Source organism: Echinops telfairi, unplaced genomic scaffold (assembly GCF_000313985.2).
Source record: "Echinops telfairi isolate 266 unplaced genomic scaffold, ASM31398v2 ScPeMD7_20;HRSCAF=75, whole genome shotgun sequence".
Taxonomy (NCBI): Eukaryota; Metazoa; Chordata; class Mammalia; order Afrosoricida; family Tenrecidae; genus Echinops; species Echinops telfairi.
In genome coordinates, this window is record NW_022103917.1 from 11704807 (window position 1) to 11725795 (window position 20989).

The 20989-nt window shown below is 47.1% G+C and overlaps 1 protein-coding gene across 1 annotated transcript in view; it reads left to right on the forward strand.

The window, feature by feature from the left end:
* The window catches only part of GPC4 (glypican 4), a 124274-nt gene that overhangs the window by 92729 nt on the left and 10556 nt on the right, over nucleotides 1-20989 (forward strand). Inside the window, exons 3-4 of the mRNA XM_004715370.2 lie at nucleotides 7204-7595; nucleotides 19254-19419. Of these exons, the coding sequence (XP_004715427.1) occupies nucleotides 7204-7595; nucleotides 19254-19419 (558 nt within the window). The remainder of the gene's footprint in view (nucleotides 1-7203; nucleotides 7596-19253; nucleotides 19420-20989) is intronic.

Here is a 20989-nt window from a genome sequence, read left to right on the forward strand (position 1 = left end):
TTCTACCTGAGCCCTTGGTATCAGCTCATTTTTTTCCCCCCCCTCCTCCCACCCTCCCTCCTTCATGAACCCTTGAAAATTTATTATTTTTTTTCATGTCTTACACTGACCGATATCTACCTTCACCCACTTTTCTGTTGTCCGTCCCCCTGGGAGGGGGTTATAAGTAGATCATTGTGATCAGCTCCCCCGTTCTCTCCCCACCTTCTCCTCCCCCTCCTGATATCGCTACTCTCATTATTGGTTCAGAGGGGTTTATCTATCCTGTGTTTCCAGCTCTTTTCTATACCCGTGCACATGCTGTGATCTAGCCGGATTTGTATGGTAGAATTGGGGTCATGATAGTGTGTGTGTGTGTGTGGGGGGGGCATTAAAGAACTAGAGGAAAGTTGTATGTTTCATCGGTGCTACACTGCACCCTGGCTGGCTGGGGACCTGGGGTCCTCTTCACAGATCACCAGCATCTTCGCCATTGCTCCATGGATGGATAATGGTGTTGTTAGGTGCCATTGATTTCGTTCTGACTCAGAGGGATCCTATGTATCACCATTGTTGTTATGTTTATGCCCATTGTGGTAGCCACTGTTGAATCCACCTCACTGAGGTCCCTCCTCTTTGGCTGATCCTCCACCTTCCCCAGCATGATGTCTTTCTCCAGCAATTGGTCCTTCTGGATGATGTGTCCAAAATGAGTGAAACAAAAGCCTCACCGATTTTGCTTCTAGAGCGCATTCTGGCTGTTTCTCTTTCAGGACAGACTTGTCCATTCTTCTGCAGTCCGTGGTATAGTCTCTCTCTATAAATCTACCAAGATCAGAACTCAAATGCTTCTATTTCTAAATGTGAAAGCATGACGTCACTTGCTAAAACAACAATAACAACACCCCCAAAACCCCTAGTGGTCAATTCCCCAAATCAAGCTTACTGCCATTGAGTTGATCTGACTCACAGTGAGTGTCAACCTTGACCGGAGCAGATAGCTCCTCTTTCTCCCTCAGATGACAGATGGGTCTGAGCTGCGATCCCACTATGCCACCAGCACAGCCTCCTCCTCAGATTGGTAGCAGTGTTTCTTTTTGCCTGATGTCCGATGGCCAGGAGCGCCAGGAGGAGCAGCTCTTTCAAACATCACTCACTTCATCGAAAACATTCCTTGAAGAGCACATTCCAAGAAGAGTGATGGCAGCCAGGGAGATCTAACTTGCACGTCATCTGCACTCTGGGTTGGGCTGCCCTTAGACATCCAGTCTTTTTCATGGGTTTCTGCCTAATGATGATGGAGCAGAGGGGGATCACCCCGTAAGCCAGGTAAGCACAGGCCTCCTTGCGTTTATCCAGTAATTTGGAGCGATTGCATTCATGTGGGTCTCATAAGTTTCACTACAACCCATGTAAAATTGTTTGCTGTCGATTCAGAAGTCAGCACAAAGAAACCCATGCTTACCTTGGTGCCCAGGATGGTGACTGTGAAAAGAGACTTTGATTCCGTGGGAAGGTGCTATGGGCTGGGAGAGAGACAGATGCCAGCCAGCCTTAGAATTTTTAAAGGGATTTGAGAAATATTTAAAGTTCCATGGACTGCTACAAGGTCAAACAGATCTGTCCTAGAAGTGCGGCCTGAGCGCTTCTTAGAGGCAAGGATAGCAAGATTGAATCTTACAGACTTTGTGCATATTGTCAGGAGAGACCAGTCCCTGGAGAAGGACATTCGGTTTGGTAAAGCGGAAGGCCCTTAACGAGATGGATTCACACAGTGGCTACTACAAGGGCTCTAACCTAAGAACAAATGTGAGGATGGAGCAGGCCGTGTTTCCTTCTGTTTTGCATAAGGTCTCCGTGGGTCGGAACCAACCAACGACAACCACAACAGCAAGCAATGGGAAGTGGTTAACAACAGATTAGTCAGGAAGCCTGTGTTACAGAGTGCTGATGGCTGGCTGGGCGTCTCAGCCCCCAGCAACTCTTCCTGACACCCCTGGTCCTGAGGTTGGAGATGAGTATTGCAATAATTAAGGAACTGCTCCCAAGGGCAATGGTCGGATTGTCCAATTTATGCTCCCTGGCCAAAAGAGGGACAATCGGGACCGGAAAGAATTATGTAGGAGCAAATGCAGGCTCCTAGCTTGACAGGAGCAACAGATGTGAACATCTCTTTTTTTAATTTCCCAAAGCCTGACTTTTCCGAAGTAGATCCACCAGGCCTTTTCTTCCAAGACAGTGGACTTAAAACTCCAACCTTCCAGTTCACAGCCAAGTGCATTAACCATTTGTGCCACCCAGGGACTCCAGTTTCCTAATAGCAAATTATTCTGCTTTGCTTGCTATTTACCTAATTGGTCTAGACTTTAGAATGTAAATTATTTCCACTAGGTTTATGAGCCTCTTTGGAGGCGAAAGCATATGTAGGGTAGCCCTATTTCACAGGGTAACTGGAGCCAGTAAGAATAAGTCTGGGGGAGAAATGCGTTTGGGTCTTCTGGGTCCTTTTACTCAGGTGAAATGGATGCATATTTGAACGGCCGCTGTACAAAATGAAGAATTAAGGATTGTAGAGATGTTGAAAATCAGCAGTGTGCTCATAAAACCAAATGCGGAGAGTGGCGGTACAGTAAAAATGAACTGAATCAGGGGAATTTCTTTCTAGAAATTTGCAGTACAGCCTGGTTGGGCAGAAAGGTGAAACTACATGGTAGAACTCGGTGCTTTGTTTTGAGCCCATAATAGCCACTCAGTATATACTTATCAACTTGCATGGCCATTTGAAGAGATTAACTTGTCAGGTTTTAACTTGCTGTATTAGTTTTATAGAATTTCTCAAGCATTTATTAACCACATTCCCACTCAAATGGTCTTTATCGTTGCAACTTATATGGCCACATTAAAGAGCCTTTAAAATGTAATGGAAAGGAAATAACTTCTCTGAATCATTAAATGAATTAGAATTTAATACGTACGGCATTTCCACGCAAATACCACGCATTACACGGCCCTTTTCAAAGCATGTCCCCCATTTCCCACGAGCACTAGCATGTTATATGCACGTGCATGTTATTTACACGGGCCTGTTATGCAACACCACATTACTTATTTAAGTAGACACAAGCAGAAACACATACGTGACCTTTCTAGCTCGAATGGGGGCTATGGGAACCAGCGTGAGGTCAATTCGAGTGTCGGACAGAAAGCATGTTTCAAATCAGTGTCTTCTTCATTTGATCATTGCTCCACGGTAGTGACTAACATGACAGCCAGTGATGCCAATTCTTGGACCCGTGACCTAAATGAGGAACCTTAGCACTTATTTGACCTGGAGCATTTTGAAGACTAAAGCCTATACTTTAATGATGTATACAAACTTTACATTAAAGCTTGAGCCGGAGATGCCACTCAGCCTTCCATTAAAATATAATGAAACATCATCATAGGTGCCATTCATTTTCTAAAAACAAAATCAAGTGAGCTCAGAGAATGGCTTATTATTAATCCATATTAGTATTCTTTATTGGCTCATCAATACACATGGCATAATGTTCCGTATCCAGTTGTTTGCATTATATTGCGCATGCTAGTACGATGAGTGACATAATAAAAAACCAATATAGGGAACGATCCCTGGTTGCCTTTGGAATCTGCCTTTTGAGGTGGTGAGGTATTAATTGACAGACATAAGGATTGCATTTCGAGAGAGATGACCAGGCTTTATTCTTTCAAGATGCAGGAGCTCTGTGTGCAAAACCCTGGGCACGTGATCCCACAAGCCAGGAGTCCCTTCTTTTGTGCCCCAGATGGGTAAACACCACGTGGTGTACGGGATGTGGTCCAGATGACTTCAGGTCCCTTCTCACCCTAAGACTGGGGACTTTTGAAAGCGTCATTTACACAGGGTACCTGTCAGAAAGACCTGACAATCTGCTTCTGTCCAAGTCAAACCATCCGAACAAACGAACCCCATTGCCATTCCCACTCATGGCAACCCCATGTGACAGAATAGAATGCCACCCCACCCAGGGCTTCCAAAGCGGTCATCCTCCTGCAGAGTGGCTGGTGATTTGAATGGCTGAGGGCTTTAACCACTGTATCACTAGGGCTCCTTTCTATTTTGATTACAGCCAAGCAAATACTGGGGGTGAGGGGGCATTTCTACTCAGTAAACCATGGGGCTTTCTGTGAGCCAGAATCCCCTCGAGGAGGGCACACTGCTCTCCCCCCACCTCCCTTGCCCAGTACCTTTTGACTCTTCCTCGAGAGATTGACATGCAGGGCGCATTTTTCCACGAGACCAAAAAAAAAAAGAAATATCACACCTAAGAATGCATTGAAATTCTAAAGAACACTCAGCAGATTTTGGAAAGGATGGAAGGCCCTCCCTCCCAAGGCAGCCAATCTTAGCAACGTTTCTCCTATGGTTTCCCATAGTTCTCTTGTGCACGTCCCAGCCTGCCTCCAGAGAGGGGCCTTTCGTAGAAATGCCTGGTATTGCAATCAAAGTGAGGTGAGCTAGGCAGGCCACGGTGGCATGCCCATTGGTTCATTCTCCAGTCCATCCCCTTTCTATGAAGATCAGAGATAAGCAGAAAGAAAAACTAGACAACGGCAAAGCAAGAGCCACCCCGGGACACACACACACATTTGAAAAGCTAGACTATTGATTTTAGCCACAAGCCCCGAAGAACCTAATGCTGATGAGCTTGTGGCCAGAGGCATTCGAATCTCGCAGTATATAGGGAAAATCTCCAAATGGCCTCCGTTCCTTCTGTCCAGGTTTGGAGAAAATCCATGGACCGTGCTGCCAGCCTCTGGTTTGCCCACCCAGTGTGAAGAGCACCGTGCTGCAGCTCTCTTTCACGTCGATGACTTGGCCAAGGTGCTTTGGGCTTTGAAGTTGATGGCACATCTTCTCTCGCGCTTCATGTTTACTTAAAAGCAGTTCTCTATTTGATGTGGCTCTTATCGTTTGTGTAGGTATTTGTTTCATTTCCAGTTTAAAATCTGGATAGCATGGCGAGTTGTTGTAGCAGGCAAGGGGTTCTTTTAACAATGACCATGGCTACTGATCACTGCTAGGGCCTCTTCATTGCACTTCTGGAAGAAAGCAAATTTGTCATTTGTCCCAAAGAGGTTGCAATCTTTCACACTTAATGTTGTGAAACATACACAAAACCAGCATCTTGGGAGGGTGGAGGGAAGGTGAGGGAGAAAGGGGAACAGATTAATTACAGGGATCTACATAGAACCTCCTCCCTGGGGGACGAACAGCGGAGAAGTGGGTGAAAGGAGACCTCGGATGGTGTAAGATATGACTAAATAATAATTTATAAATCATCAAGGGTTCATGGTGGAGAGGGGAGCGGGTAAGGAGAGGAAAGTATGAGCTGATGCCAAGGGCTGAAGTAGAAAGCAAATGTTTTGAGAATGATGATGGCAACATATGTACAAGTGTGCTTGACACAATGACTGGATGTATGGACTGTGATAAGAGTTGTACCAGCCCCCAATAAAATGATTTTAAAAAAAGAATTACAGTCTCTGAAACCTATAGAACAGCTCTGCCTTATTCTATATATACTATAGTGTCACTATGAGTCCATGGCAGTGAAAACCAAAAACAAAAACCAGTATCCAGACCAACTCACTGCCATCGAGTCTACTCCTACTCATGGGAACCCGATGAGGACAGGGGCGAACGGGCCCCGTGGGTTTCCAAGACTACAACTCTTTACGGAGTTAGAAAGCCCAGTCTTTCTCCCACAAAGTGGCTGGTCCTTTTGAACTACCAACCTTGCGGATCACAGCCCAACGCATACCCACTACATCACCGGGCCTTCTATTCGGTTGTAGCCATAGCCTAGCTCCAAGGTCGAAATAAGACATCCTCGGCTATTCTTGTATTGTTTTCAGTCATTTTCCTGTGTTGTTGTACACCAACTCTCTGGTGGTTCATTTAACACCCCCGCTCTCTTGTCCCTCTCTCTTTCTATGCCCATGCCTCTCTCCGAAGGGCTATAGGGAGGCATCCCGGGATGCTACTGTCTGAATCCTTTAGGCCCTTAAGGTCAACTCAGATGCCCCCAGTATATGTCAGAGAGGTCCCTGAAGAAATTGTTTTCATTTCACTTACCTACTGCTGCTTGGCTGATGCCAACTGATGACAGTGACCCGGCCTGGTAAGACAGATGAGAACTATCCATAGGGTTTCCAAGGCTGGAATCTGTACTGAAGTAGACTGCCTCGTCTTTCTTCCAAGGAGAGATTGGTGGGTTCATACCACGGACTTTAACCACTGTACTCCCCAGAAGTTATTTTGTTTCATTTCTACATTTTCCCAGGCAGTTTCCTTGCAATATCTTGCAGCTAGGTAGAGAGGCGAAAACAACGCCGCCCCTCTGCCAAATTTTTCCCCTCTCCTATGTTTGAAATAAGCTTATATGTCACTAAGGGCTTCCAGTTCATTTCAGACCAATATTTAGGTCTGAGGAGTAAGGACTCTGGAGCGATTTTTTTTTTTTTTTGGTGTGGGGAGGCGAGTTTAAAGAAGCACACTGTATATAGTTGTACAGCCCATTTCAAATTGAAATCAAGAACACTATTTAACGCCGCCCTCCTCCATATATGTGGTTCTTTTTCTCCCTCCCCCATCCTTTCTCATTCTTGGCCATATAAAATAATGCCTTTGGAAGACATCTATCCTGGGGTCGGTTTGCCATGGAAGGGAGGCATGATGGACATTGGTTTAGATTCACGTTGAGAGGAAGAATGTATGTGTGCTTATGTGTTTTGCAATGACTCCCGAAGAATTGTTGGTTTTGGGAAAAAACACACCCAAAAATATTTTGGTCTCTTACACGCACGCACACATGTAAGTGCCTTTGGGGCCTGGGTTTGATTTCAGTTGTGCACCTAGGGTTTTCAACGGATGCTTTTTTTAAAACTTTGATTGCCAGGCCTTTATATCATGGTGCCTCTGGGTAGCCTTGAACCCTCAACCTTCCATTAAGCAAAGCGAGTAAATGGTTTGCACCACCCAAGGGTACCTATCAATGATGGGCTAAGTCAAGATTACTTGCAGGAATTCTCCTCTGGCTACAAACACACACAGTGGCCGCATTCACTCCGTGACTGTCTTCCGTTTCAAATCCCCCTAGGAAGCGCTCCAGTATTTCATTACTGAAAACCTCTTAACACGCCCCCCCCCTTTCATTTTAGAATTCTTCAAAGAACTATTGGAAAATGCAGAGAAATCCCTGAATGACATGTTTGTGAAGACATATGGCCGCTTATACATGCAAAATTCGGAGCTCTTTAAGGATCTCTTTGTTGAGTTGAAGCGCTACTACGTGGTGGGGAACGTGAACCTGGAAGAAATGCTGAACGACTTCTGGGCTCGCCTTCTGGAGCGGATGTTCCGCCTGGTGAACTCGCAGTACCACTTCTCCGACGAGTATCTGGAATGTGTGAGCAAGTACACGGAGCAGCTGAAGCCCTTCGGCGACGTCCCTCGGAAGCTCAAGCTGCAGGTCACCCGGGCCTTTGTTGCCGCCCGGACTTTCGCGCAAGGCCTGGCTGTTGCCAGAGATGTTGTGAGCAAAGTCTCAATGGTAAGTGTATTTGTTTTTCCAGGATCGTGGCTCCTTTTCGTTCATGGTCCCAGGAAGTTGGGGCAAAGGTAGGCAAATCAAGAGACAGAAAGCCGCTGGCTCAATCATCAGCTTCGCCTCTCCTCTGCCCTGCCCCTCCCTCTTCCTTTCCAGACTGAGTTCTTTCCCCTGCTTAGACCTCTAACGAATATTACGATGGGGCCTCCTCGTGCATCATGAGTATTCCTTTCAGTGTTTGGGGGGGCGTAGTTTGCTTTATCCCATGGATTCCTGGAAACGGGATGTGTGTCAGTGTGCAGCCTTCCCATCAGAAAGGGTCCAGCTCCCGCTCTATTCCCCTCCAGAGAAAGGAGCCCCCGCACATTTGGTTGTCGTGAGTAGCGGCGATATTGGAGTCTTGGCCTCTATTAGTTCCAGTCTAGGCAGAGCGTTTACGACCCACACACATGTGTTTCCTCGTTACAAGATGTGCTCCCAGCCCTCGAGAAAGACAAAGCTTTCAGGGACCATGACTGTGGACCACCCGGCTCTCGCCTCTGGCTTTGTTTATTGCATTACCTGTGGCCCCGGGGTTGCTCCTGACGCCTGACGGCCCCAGCCCGCTGTGTCCTGCAGTTGAACTGCTTCAGAGGGTTTTCCAAGTTGATTTCAGTTATCTGTAAAACAGTGTTTCTGACTCGCAGATACTGTTTTAAATTGTTGTGAGGGACAGGATTGGCTCTTCCGTCTCAAAACTTTCCTGACTCCGGGTCTCGACTGGGGCTTTGCAAAAGGTGTTTGCAATCAGCTTAGGGGGTTCTTCAGGGGCCCCCTGGATGTGGCCAAGGGGTGAAGGGTAGAGAAGAAGCTGTCCTTGTGTTTCATGCTCCTCCCAGAGAGGTTCTGTGGTCTTTGATTGAATGTGGTTGTAAAGTAGGATTTCAAGGGGTGAAACATTCTAGTACTCTCTCACCACCACCACAACAAAAAACCACAACCTTACCTTGGAACACTTCTTAAAGATCTTCCACCTATATCCTTCTAGGAACTTAACACCAGTAAAGAGGTCAAATGTATCAGGGCAACGTTGTCTGTAAGATGCATATTAGTAGGACTAGTCTTAGAACTGTTCCCTCTAGGTCCACGGAAGAAAAGCTAGTTTGGCCTCCCTCTTTACAAAGTCTAAGACACGAAGACTTCTACCTTGACCGTTTCGTTCTGAGAAGTGTCCGACTCAAACATGAGTAGCAATACAAACAACAATATGTCAAGCCAATTGCTTATCAGAGTTCATATAGAGCCAGGGTAGCCACCTCATGTATTGGCCCAAAGCAGACGAGGTACTGGCCCACCCGGGAGGCGCTGATTAACACTGATACCCAGACAGAAGGGGTTACTGTTGTCTGAGCAGCCCAGCCTTCATCAAGGTGAAGATAGGACTTGAAACAGTAGTATGCTGTTTGAAGTAACTGCTTACAGGGTATTTCATTAGCGCTCGATGATCATAAGGATTCGTTGATTGACCTCATTCTTTTAAATGTTACCACTCAGTGTATTATTAGGGAAGAGACCGGGTACAATTTGGGATCCAAATCAACTTGGAAGTACGAGGAACGAGTCAGGACGCAGGCCCTTCTCCAGAGGCTTTCATAGCTCTGGTGAACAAAGGCAGCTTGGTTTCAGGGCGGCGGACCGCCAAGGCCACCCCAACAGGTGCTGCAGAAGAGTGCTTGAGCGAGCAGAGGTGAGCTAACAGGAAACATACTTTCCCCTGCAGCTCGTTAATGAGGGCTTCACAGAAACTGACCAGAGACAGGGCATGCAAGGTACAAAATCCTGAGGATGGAGCGAGTTTAGTATTGTCAAGGAACCCAGGAAGACCTTGCTACACGCCAGTGGCCTCGTCTGTAGGGCTTATTCATTCTTTACTTGTGGCCTCTGTCACTGCTAGACCATTCATTCACTGCTTTTCTTCTGGATAGTTTCTTGAAAAATTGCAAGTGTTTGCTGGTGTTTGCTGGTGCGGTGGCCAACGAAAAGTTCGGCAGTTTGAATCCACCAGTCAATCCTTGGGAGAAAGGTGGCAATCTACAGTCTTAGATACCCCATCGGGCAGTTCTATTCCATCCGTGAGGTTCACCAGGATTTGGGATGAACTTGAGTGTACCGGGCCCTGTTTTTGTTACTTGAGGGTGAGGCTAGGAGCCCCAACAGTGGAGGGATGAAAGCTCCTAACCAAAAGGTTGGCAGATTGTACCTACAGTCTGATCTGTGGGAGAAAGATGTGGCATCCTGCTCCGAGAAAGATGGCAGCCTTGGAAATGGTGAGTCACCCTCCAGTTAATGGCAGCGCGTTGGCGTGGGCATGAGGGTAAGTAAGGAGATGATTCCTCATGGGGCTGCTCAGGTTCCTAAACAGTGTACAATGGATGCACATCAAAGTTAACCCCCTCATACAGTTGCTTGCTTGCTTTCTTTCTTTCTTTCTTTCTTTCTTTCTTTCTTTCTGTTGCCCTCTTTCAACAGGGCCTTACTTACCCTTCTCGGGCTGAGGAAGGCACCAGGCTGTTTCATGGATTGTGTGTGTGTACATGTGTATGCATGCTCATACAGAAGAAAAAGGGAGTGGAAAGCCCTTTGAAAGTGGGTTCTTTATATGAATCCTCTCCTTTCCTTTGAGTTCCAGGAACAGGCAGCTGATGCAATCCCTCACTTTGCAGGGTCGGAGTCACATTAGGGAGCTCAAATTCTAGAACCTCCTAAGGTGGCCAAGCAATGTGGCGGCGGCAGGGTGGAGCCCAAACAAAGCATGAGGTTTAGAGACAGTTCATTACAGGTTGAATGGTGCATGAGTGCTTTGGTCTACCCCGCCTCCCAGGATTGGGAGAGTAAGCAGGGGCTGCGTCCTTCAGACCTGTCCCTCGTGACATAGTTCTCAAAATTAACTGTGGGAAATCAATAAGATGTGATCTTTAAGAGCCAGACATTCCTCCCTGCGCAATCAAGAGGATGTCACTTCAAGTCACAATCAATTTCTCATGTTCCTTGTATGGTTTAGTTTTCAAAAAGCCAGACAAAAGTTCCCCATGTATCTTATATTTTTTAATTCTCTGAATTATTTTGTGAAAGCTCCCTAACGCTTTTAAGAATGGCTCCCCCTTCTGTAGTTCATTAGATTCTCGTATCTGCCTAATAGCTACCTAAAACATGTTTGCACACTTACATGGGAATACAAGTCCCATAGCTTGATTTATGTAGAAGAAACATTACTTGTCAATGTAGTTGAACATGGTATTTTAGGACTATGTTAAGTGTTGAGTTTATAATTGGAAACGTTTTTAGAAAAGAAGTGTTTTTTGCTTCACGACTGAGTGTCTTGGAGACATAATCCGTGACGTGACCTTAGCCCCTTCTGCTAGCTGGGTTATGTTGTCTAAATTATATACTCATAAGACAAAGGTACCAAGTCCCTTTTTCGAAGGTGCTGAAATGCAAATGATACAAAAAATCGTATCATCTGTCGAAGGTTTCTGTATAGAAGGAAATCATCATGACCTTAATTTGGGGACCTGACCATTAGGAAAAGCGAGATTTCAATTTAAGTGAAAAGGGGACATGATTTGGATCTCAAGTTGGACATGTTGAAAAGCCTTCCATATGATTTATTAAATAAAATACTCGTCTTTACCAGCTTGAGGACTCAAGTTGTGTTTTTTTCTTCATACACCCGTACCTACAACCCTGCCAGCCTGTCCCCAAATGTAGTTTGCAGCAGGAACTAGGATTTCCCGATAAGTAAGCAAACCTTCTTTTGATGCTCACTAGAAGCACGTACCTGGGACCAGAGAAAGACCTTTCAGAGTGGAGGGATGTGTTTCCTCATGGAAGACAGTCTTGTCACCCACTCCATCCACAAAGAGACCTGTGAAGTTCAATGGGAAAAGCATCCTGGTGTTCCGTGCCTGCTTTCCCAGTCTACCTTAGCAACAAAAGCATTGCAGTTGGAAGTTGAGCAGGGATTCGGTGATCAATAAGCCTTTTGGGAGGCCATTCACACCAGCCAGTGTGGCATCCCCCGAGAGAAAAGCACGTCTTAGTTGCAAGTATCCTTGCCTTGTTTTAGAGATCTGGGGTGCAAACATCCAGCGACTTCAGCTTACTCCATTGAGTCTGACAGTCCAGCCCACCTTGGTGCTCTGTAGACATCTTGGATTTAGTCTCTCTCTGCCATGGTCCGTGGTACATTTTTGAGTTACCTGCATGCAGCAGCAGCTTTGCCGGGAAGGATGAAGTCTCGTGTGGCCTTTCAAGAAATGCACAAGTGGTTACGTGCACATGAAAATTAATAGCTCCCATGCTAAAGAGAGCTGGATTCTCATGGTTCCAATTAACACTGAATAATGGCACTATGTCTCCCCCCACCCCCCTGCACCCCAGACTTCAGAGACTATAATTAGAACTCAGTGCCTTACAAGCATGCTGTGGAAATGACTGTTGCATTGAAAACTAGTTCCATTGTCCACTGCATTTCTCTCCAGCACCTACCAGAGGTCTCCCAAAGTGACTCTGGCGTATCCCCAAATGGATATGATACCTGTAAAGAAATCTCAGTGTATGTAAGTACCCCTCCGCTCCCAAACCCAATGGTCAATACAACAAGCTTGTAAGAAGCATTTTGTAGATAATCATTTAGTCCTAAACGTGATTTTCCATTCACCACCTTGAAAACTACTTGAGACGCACAAGGCATGAGGTGGCCGGGGTGGGAAGGGTGTGGTTAGGGGCAAGGTCTGGCAAGACTAGAGTGCTCTCCCAGGAGACTGAGGCACTGGGAAGCCATAACTCGGGTTGGTCATTGAAGACCCAACCAGACACCTCGGCAAGTCCTCCTGCAGCGGCCCTTTGACCCGCGCGGGCCCACAGAGCTGCCTGAATGGACCCTCTCTGCCATTCTGTTTCTGAAAAAAAAAACAAACGTGCGGCCAGAGAAATCGTCCGAGACTTCTCATTCCCCCTGCTCCGCATGTCTGAGTTTGTGTGTGGGATGCCCAACGAATTCGGAAGCCGTTGTGTGAGCTCATCCCAAGGCAAGTTTGGGCTTCCTATCTATTTCGCTTACCATCATTTGGGGCAAGATTTCCTGTTATTTTTATTGCATGCTTATGTTAGCAAGCAACAGATAAAATCTAGACCTTTTCTGTCTGTCTGGTACTAGTGACTGTTTAAAGAGAGAGAGAGAGAAGTTTAAAAAAAAGAGAGAGAGGAGTTAAGAAAACATCCAAAACCCATGGCCTCAGCGAATGGAGATAGGGAGCCGGAGTGCGCTAAAAGGAACTGCGTTTTACCTTCAGTGCAGCCTGGTGTCTGCCATCAGGCTCACTCCGAATTACTCAAATGAGATCCAGGCCGCGAGAGGAGGTCGCCAGCCTATTTTCTCTCTTTCTTTCCTTTTAAAATTTTCTCTCCAGGCTGCTCACAGTCGTTTTTAATGTGGAAAGTGCAGATTAGGTGGTCAGAAGTCTCGATCAATATGCACTGCCAAAAGGGGGGCTCTCTGCAGAGGCTTTTGATAACAGTTACGGCGCGCGCAGCTGTCAGGCGACGTGGGCATCGTGACGAGGGCAAGAAGGGCTCTTTGAAAAGTATCTTACGAAATAGCAATGGAAAGGCAGATTCTTCCCGGCAGGTCACACCGCCAACATTCTAAGGCACCTCACTTCTCAATCACTGTAACCTTTAGAAAGACCTGGGTCAGCCTTGAAGGGTTTGAATAGGCTTGGAAATGTGGGGGGAGGGAGGGACACATATAGTGCCTTCCAGGAGCAACAGACTGGGGGGTTATGTTTGTGTGTTTCGTCGATGCACCAGGCCCAGTGTGTATTCACGATTCTTTGAATTACTTAGGAACAGGGATGAGGTTTTTTTTAAAAATCATTTTATTGGGGGCTCATTCAATTCCTATCACAATCCATACACACATCCATTGTGCCAAGCACATACGTACACCCGCTGCCCTCATCATTCTCAAAACATTTGCCTTCTATTTTAGCCCTTAATATCAGTTGCTCATTTTCCCCCTTCCTCCCCACTCCCCCTTCCCTCATGAATCCTTCTTAATTCATAAATTATTATAGTTTTGTCATAAGTTGCACTGCCCGACGTCTCCCTCCGCCCTCTTCTCTGCTGTCCATCCCACAGGGAGGAGGAAATACTTAGATTCTTGTAATCAGTTCCCCCTTTTTACCCCACATTCCCTCCATCCTCCAGGCATCGCCCCTCTCACCACTGGCCCTGAAGAAGTCATCTGTCCTGGATTCGCTGTGTTTCCAGTTCCTATCTGTACCAATGTACGTCCTCTGGTCTAGCCAGATTTGTAAGGTAGAATTGGGATCATGATAGTGGGGGGTGGAAGCATTTAAGAACTAGAGGAAAGTTGTATGTTTCATCGTTGTAGTGAGGGGTTTTACACACACACACACACACACACACACACACACACGCTCATGGGAAATTTTTATTTCTCTGGATATCCGCCTAGTGTTCTATAAAATGAGATGATAATACACGGTCCTACAACCACCTCTTTACATGGGTTGTTGTTAGGTGCCATCAAGCCAGTGCTGGCTCGTCAGTGACCCATGGACGACACAACAGAACCCTGCCAAGTGCTGTAGCCACTGCGCCAAGCCCATCTCCTTGAGAGTCTTCCTCATTTTCCTAGACCATCTCCCAAGCACGCCATGGTTCCACGCTGGGCTGCGATCCCCCAGCAAGAGGGGCCTTTCTACTGCCGTGAACCGTCATGTCTCAGAAACGCACAGGAGCTGTTCCACCCTGTCTAAGAGGGTCCCTATGAGTCAGCATTGACTCTCTACCAATCACAATGTCCTTCTCCGGGGGCTGGTCTCTTAAGAACATGACCAAAGTATGTGAGCTTGCCATCCTCACTTCCCCCGTACATTCTGGCTGGGCTTCCAGGCTAGATTGGCAGGATTTGCTGGCAGTCCTTGATACCTCAAAAGAGTAAACATGTAAAATGCTTAGAATAGTGGCTGGCACATAATGAGAACTCTATCAATGGTAGCTATCACGAGACAAAGACCCCTGACACGGAGCAGAAGAGTTGCCTCTAGAAAGTTTGCATGAAGACCTTCATGGCCATGAAGCCCTACAAGTTAGAGACCCTTGAACCTTTCTCTGGGTTCGTGGCATTGAGAGGCAAGAGGGGAGCTCACGGTTTTCCTTTTGGAGAATTGTTTATTTCTAGATAGGTCTGGAAAAAATGTGACTTTTTGTAGATGTAAACACTTTTTAAAATTTAAAATAGTTTGATTGGTACTTCATCTACATATCATACAATTCAATATCTCAGTCATATCGAGAAGAGTTGTACAGTTATCACCCAATCAATTCTACATTTTCTTCTGTGTACTTGTTGTTATTCATGTAATTATTATTTCTTAATTGTGGCAAAAATGTATACAAGAAAGCAGTCTGCAATTGAACAACCTCTACCTGTGTAATTCAGTGCCATTGCTTATGCTCTTTGTGCTGTACAATCACTTTCGGTATCCTTTTCCAAATTATCCCACCACCAGTCACGTACGTTCAACACTCCCTAAGCAAAAACTCTTCCTCTTTCACCCATGGTAACTACTGGTCAACTTTTGTTTATTTGGAACAGGCAGCTTGTTCAGTTGGGCTTCTATGTCGAGTCCTTCTGGTGTGGCCCTTGGGGATTGAGTTAGTTTATTGTGCCAACCTGGCCGATGAACACATGTGGGATTAATTGAAGGGCAGAGGGATAAATGGCTCGGGTGAGCCTTGCCTTTCGAGTTCTCGGGTCTCTTGCTTTGTGATGGTCGCACCAAGGTACAGCTGCCTTAACCAGTTCCCTGCTTCAGCTGGCAAGGAGATGTTGAACTTTGAACTCCAGGAGAGAAGTTGAAGCATCCTCTAACATTTCTGTAGTGGCGTGCCTTTGGCTCCTGTACCAGCCTACAGGGCTTCTTAACTAAGATGCCCTAGAAAATTCCCAAGGAGAGAAAGCGGGTTCGTTTACTACTGGGATAGTCTGGACTCAGCGGTAGAGCTAGTCCTTGGTTGCTGAGGGTGGGGGACCCACGACCTGAGGAGTTGTTTACATTATTGACACACAAGACGCATCGCTCTCCCATTTCGTTGTTTGTGCCAGGGCCTCGTGCCACACAAGAACTTCGTTCCCCAGGTCCTGAATTCCTGTCATGTGAAGTGTTTTGCATGGTGATCTCATTGATTAGTGCTTATGAGGCCAAGAACAGATCGTCACCCCCCACCCCACCCACATACTTTTTTGGGTCTTGCATCTGTCTTTTCTCGTTCCAGATTTCTTATAACTTTCTCATCTCTCTTTTCAGTTCTGGTCTTACTTAGTGTTTTCATAGCATGTCATAGCCGAGTGCCTTGCGATCATTTTTAGTCGTTACAAAACAGATCATGTGCAGAGCACGAGCCAGTACTTAGCCAAAGAATGAAATGGAAAAGCTCCGCCAAACCAAGCTGCATAATCTTCCCTTAATAAAAACTCTACTGTGTCATCTAGTCTTGTCTCCGTGTGGAGAACTTGTGAGCCTCCACCGGCCTGTTGTAGGCCAGGGCCCTGCACGGCCTCCTCCTGCACAACTGATTGAATTTGCTGTTGCAGTAAGATTCCAGTCTCTTGCTTCCTCGACTGAAAATCAAACAGAACTGGGAAAGAACATCTTGGGGTCAAGGTTTGGAGGGATATTTCCGGACGATAACTACCTGGAATTTAAAACATTTCCTCAACAGCCACGCCACCTTGGACTTTCTAAGTGTTTTCTAGAACAGGCTCCATACCCTAGCATAAAAATTCATGTTTGTCTCGCTACCTAACCACAAGTCCCTCCCAGGCTTCTTCCTGCCACATAGTAGGTCCTCAGTCACGTCGGAGTTGTTGTTAGAGCTCTACATCTCCTCTTGCTAGCACATCATCAACTCGGAAGCGTAATAAGTCAACAAATGGTAGCTGTTGCCGTCCTTTATTTGATGGACTTTTTTAGTCCCTCACGTAACTCTTTACCTTGCTAAAGCCTGGCAAGTTAGCAGTCTTCTCAATGTGGAAAATGCAGCTGCACATGAAGAAGAGAGCCACCGGTGCCTAAGATTAGAGTTTGGTGTGTCCTCTGTTTAAGATGACAGGGAAACATGATCCATCTGGGCAAACATGTTGCCACTGACATCAGATGTAGCCAGGTGACTGTCAGCAACTGCCTTAATCTCTTGGGCTTCAGCTTTCCTCTCTTAGATGTGAGGCCTATACCCAGGTTCCCTAAGGTCCTGTCCAACTCTTAAGGCCTCTATAATCCCATGGTTCTTGGGCCACTTCCCCTGGCCTGGCCAGTTTGCTCATCTGTAAAATGAGAAGGCAGCCAAGTATCAAATTCCTAACAATCTGTGACTTTAAAGGAACAGACTCTGAGCTATCAAGGAAGGGCATTCCTCCAGGGCCTTGGGGGGGGGGGGGTCAAGATTTTACTGTACACTAAGACGTAACTAAAAGGACGCATGTCGTGCCCAGGACAACATTTGAGATGGATTAAAACCGCAGAGGGGTCCTGATTCTTTGCAGGGAATGTTAATTTCAGTGTGTGCAGTTTACTGTCTAGGAAGTGTTGGAATGTTAACTATAAAGTTGGCCTTCCAAACTAACCAGTCACTTCTCTGAAGAAGAAGAAGCTGTCTGATCCTGAGTTGGAATGGCACTTGGTTTGGCTATCCCACCCCCCCGACCTATGCAGGGGTGGGTGTGCCTAGTGTTAAGTTGTCCCTCGAGAGTACAAATCCCCCGTTCCCTGTTCCTGCTCTAAAGAGCATTAATAAGCGATATCCAAACTTGCCTTCCAGCGGGTGAAGTACATTGGTGGGCTGCCCTGAATTCCGGCATCTATTTCTTGTGGTCCTGTTTGCTTCCAGAAGTCCATATGAGAATTGATTGTACTGATTGAAAACAGTGCACTTACCCTTTGGATGTGGACCCAAAAAGGGGGCGCGAGCATGAGAAGACAGACATTTTAGCTAGCTGCTAGACTATGCTACCCACCATCTTTCTAAGTATTGATAGGAGTAATTGAAGAATGCAATCCTTTCGTCGGGGCCCACGACAACTTCCATTTTGAGAATGTTTTTGGTTGATCCCACCTCACAGTGTCCCCAGGTGACAGAGTGAAAGTGCCCTATGGTGTGTTCTTGCCTGTCATCTTTCAGGGGTCTTCCTCCCAGAGAGCAGATGGGTGGGTTTGAAACACCAAGCTTTGAGTTAGCAGCCAATGAAGTGTGGACACCACCAGGGCTATTAGGAAGAGAACCAGAAAGCTGATCTCTCTGCCTGGTCATCAAGACCCTCCCAAATCCGGGTAACCTACATTCGTTCCCAGATTCCCTCAACCCCGTTCTCAAATCCCACCCCACAGCCAGCATGCCATGGTGGTTGAGCTTTGTGTCTTTCCTTCTCGTCTCCCGGCCAGCCTTCTGTCCTGGGGCTCCCTGCAACACCTTCTAAGACAGAGGCTGGCAGCCCAGCCTCTTCCACCAAGTCTTCCTGGAGCACGCCAGGCTGCACTGTGCCCACAGCACCACCTCTAAAGTCAGTCCTCACAGAAATATCACCTCTTATTTGAAATGGGGAAAAAAAGACAAAGAACAACAGAAAACCTGGGCCTTTCAAACATTTTTTCCATGTTTCATGTCAATGTTGTTTTCTGGTTGCTTCCTCTTCTGTATACTTGGTTCATTTGACTACAGTCATGTGTTCACATGGGCAGGCCTACAGAAACAGGGCTGATGACCAGGAGCACGCCTGGAGCTTTCTTTATAAACCAATGTGGTTTACAGCACTTTTATAGCTCAGGGTCAAAGATACCAAAATCATATCAGCTGTTTTTTGGTGTTTTTTTTTTTAGATTACCCTCCATTGCTTTAAACCTTGATTTTGTGTGTTGGGGGGTGGGCGAGGCGGCATGGCGTCGTTTGGTCCAAAGGACCGTCTGTGGATTCGAGAAGAAGATGTGCTTGTGTTCTAGGCAAAACCATGGCAGGCTATGTCTGGTGGTCCCGTACAGCCAGTCTCCAACACAGCGCACTTTTGCTATTTGGAAAAGGACTAAACTAGTGAACAATTTGCAGTGAGTGTGTAGGGGAGAAGGCAGGAGAGAGTGGAAAGGGTGGGAGCTTCCAGGATTGGAGACAATGTGTGCAGGGTTGGAGACCCAGCCGGTGTACCCCAAAATGCAGCTGCCACGGTGGTGGCTTGTACGATGCTATGATGCCAAACAGGCTTCTGCAGAACTTCCAGACCGAGACAGACTAGGAAGAAAGGCTTGGTGGTCTACTCCTGAAAAGCAACCAGTGAAGACTGTATGGCTTGCACACCACAGTCCCATCCACAACGGATGCCGGGGAGGCTGCGAGACCAGGCAGGGTTGTTCCATTTCAGTGTGTCTGGGGGCTGCCATGAGGTGGCAGCCGACAGATGACAGCCAACGGCAGCCTGCTAATGGTGATCAAGCACAACTCGGCTCTTTGGTTAAATTTGTGGCCAAGGCCTGAAGGCCACCTTGGATAGACTTGCAACATCTGTGTCCCACTCAGCCCCGCGACCTCTCTCTTCTCTCCCATCAGGTCAACCCCACAGCCCAGTGTACCCAGGCTCTGCTGAAGATGCTCTACTGCTCCCACTGCCGGGGGCTGGTGACTGTGAAGCCGTGCTACAACTACTGCTCCAACATCATGAGGGGCTGTCTGGCCACCCAGGGCGATCTCGATATTGAGTGGAACAACTTCATAGGTGAGCAAGCGATCGCTGTGTCTTTTGCTGGAGATGCCACTGATTCGCCCGCAAGGCATGTTGGGAGTCCTAGCTCGAGACATGGGATACGGTTGGTCAGTGAATGGTTGCCGGGGGTCCTAACTGTGCTCAAGGTTCCTACCATTGGACACGTACACATTCCTTTGAACTACTGGTGGCATTTCCAAAGATACTCAACCCAGAGACGACCACATTTTCATCTCGAGAAAGGGCCCTTTTGATATTTCCCTCCTAAAGGTCAGTTTTAGTTACACATCCCGGGCCTGTCATCGTGTAAACGCTGGAACATCACTGTCCTTGAGGTGGCAACATGACGTTTCAAAGGTTTTGGCTACGGCACAAGGCAGACTGGCCAGATGCCTACTTGGTATTGGGATCTGGCAGAAACCTGCCAGCGAAGATGAGGGCCTCTCTGTATCTCCGGGGGAGTTACCAATCCCAGAATGCCCTGCTGTGAATGGAAGCATACTTGCCGGGAGCATATTAGAGGAAAGTGTTTCCGTCTCTACCTTCCACCTCAAAAAGCAGGCTTCGTGTGAATGCAGCGGTCAGGCTTATGAGCCGGGAGCTGGGGCCTTAAGTGCCAAGTCGTACCAAGTGCCTGTCTTTGTCCTGCCACCCTGGTGCCCACTGTTGAAGCACTGGCATCCAAACCCACTTGTTCTCCCTAGCTCCGAGCCCTATTTGCATTCATGGCAGAATTGGAGTGTCTCTCTTTCTAAGCACCTATTTTTCACCTATTTGTCCACATCATGGGAACATGCATGCAATTTGCTGGCTTGTCTCTTTGGGGGAAGGGGGTGGGGGTGGGGAATGCTTTTTAGTCTGCATGAGAGCTAATTACCATATTAACTCAGTTTGAACATGCATCAAGAAATTGGCTCCAACAGATTCTTGAGAACACTGACAAGGGGTGGGGTGGGGGTGGGGTGAATATTAAGCACTTCAGCACAATTGTAGGCTAAATAGCTCAAAGCAAGGAGAAGACTTGGAGAAGGGGGTGGGAAAAAAAACCCCTACGCAACAGAAAAGGCAGAATGCCGTGAAAGGGAAGGCACACAGACGCGTCCACCCCAATGGGCTGCTGTGCCTGGGATGGGTGTGCAGCCGCAAGTCGAGCCATGTTCGAGACCCTGCTGCCGAGTACACAAATAGGAGAGCCACACAGGCTGCTCACTCTGACGGCCCTCCAAGTCCCCCTTCGGTTCTCCCAACGGAATTGAGAGCTGAAGTCCTCCTAGCCTTTTGCATTCAATCACAAATTCGTTGATGGATTTTTCTAAGAGTTTGCAGGTCCATAGCCAATCCAAACCGGACTCTGGCTGGCTTCATTTATGTGCTCAAGCCAGCTGCTCGACTGGGGTACATTTTAGATGGCAGTTTGTCTCCTTTGCAGAAACAGGAGCAGACCTCAGTGGAAATCCCTGCATTTTGGCTTTGCTTTCCCCCACTGCCTATTTTTCAGTGATTCTTTGGGGTGGGGGCAGGGAATGGGCAGGATGGATAACCCTAGCCACATTTTGTTTTACACACCCGGGCTCTGTATGGC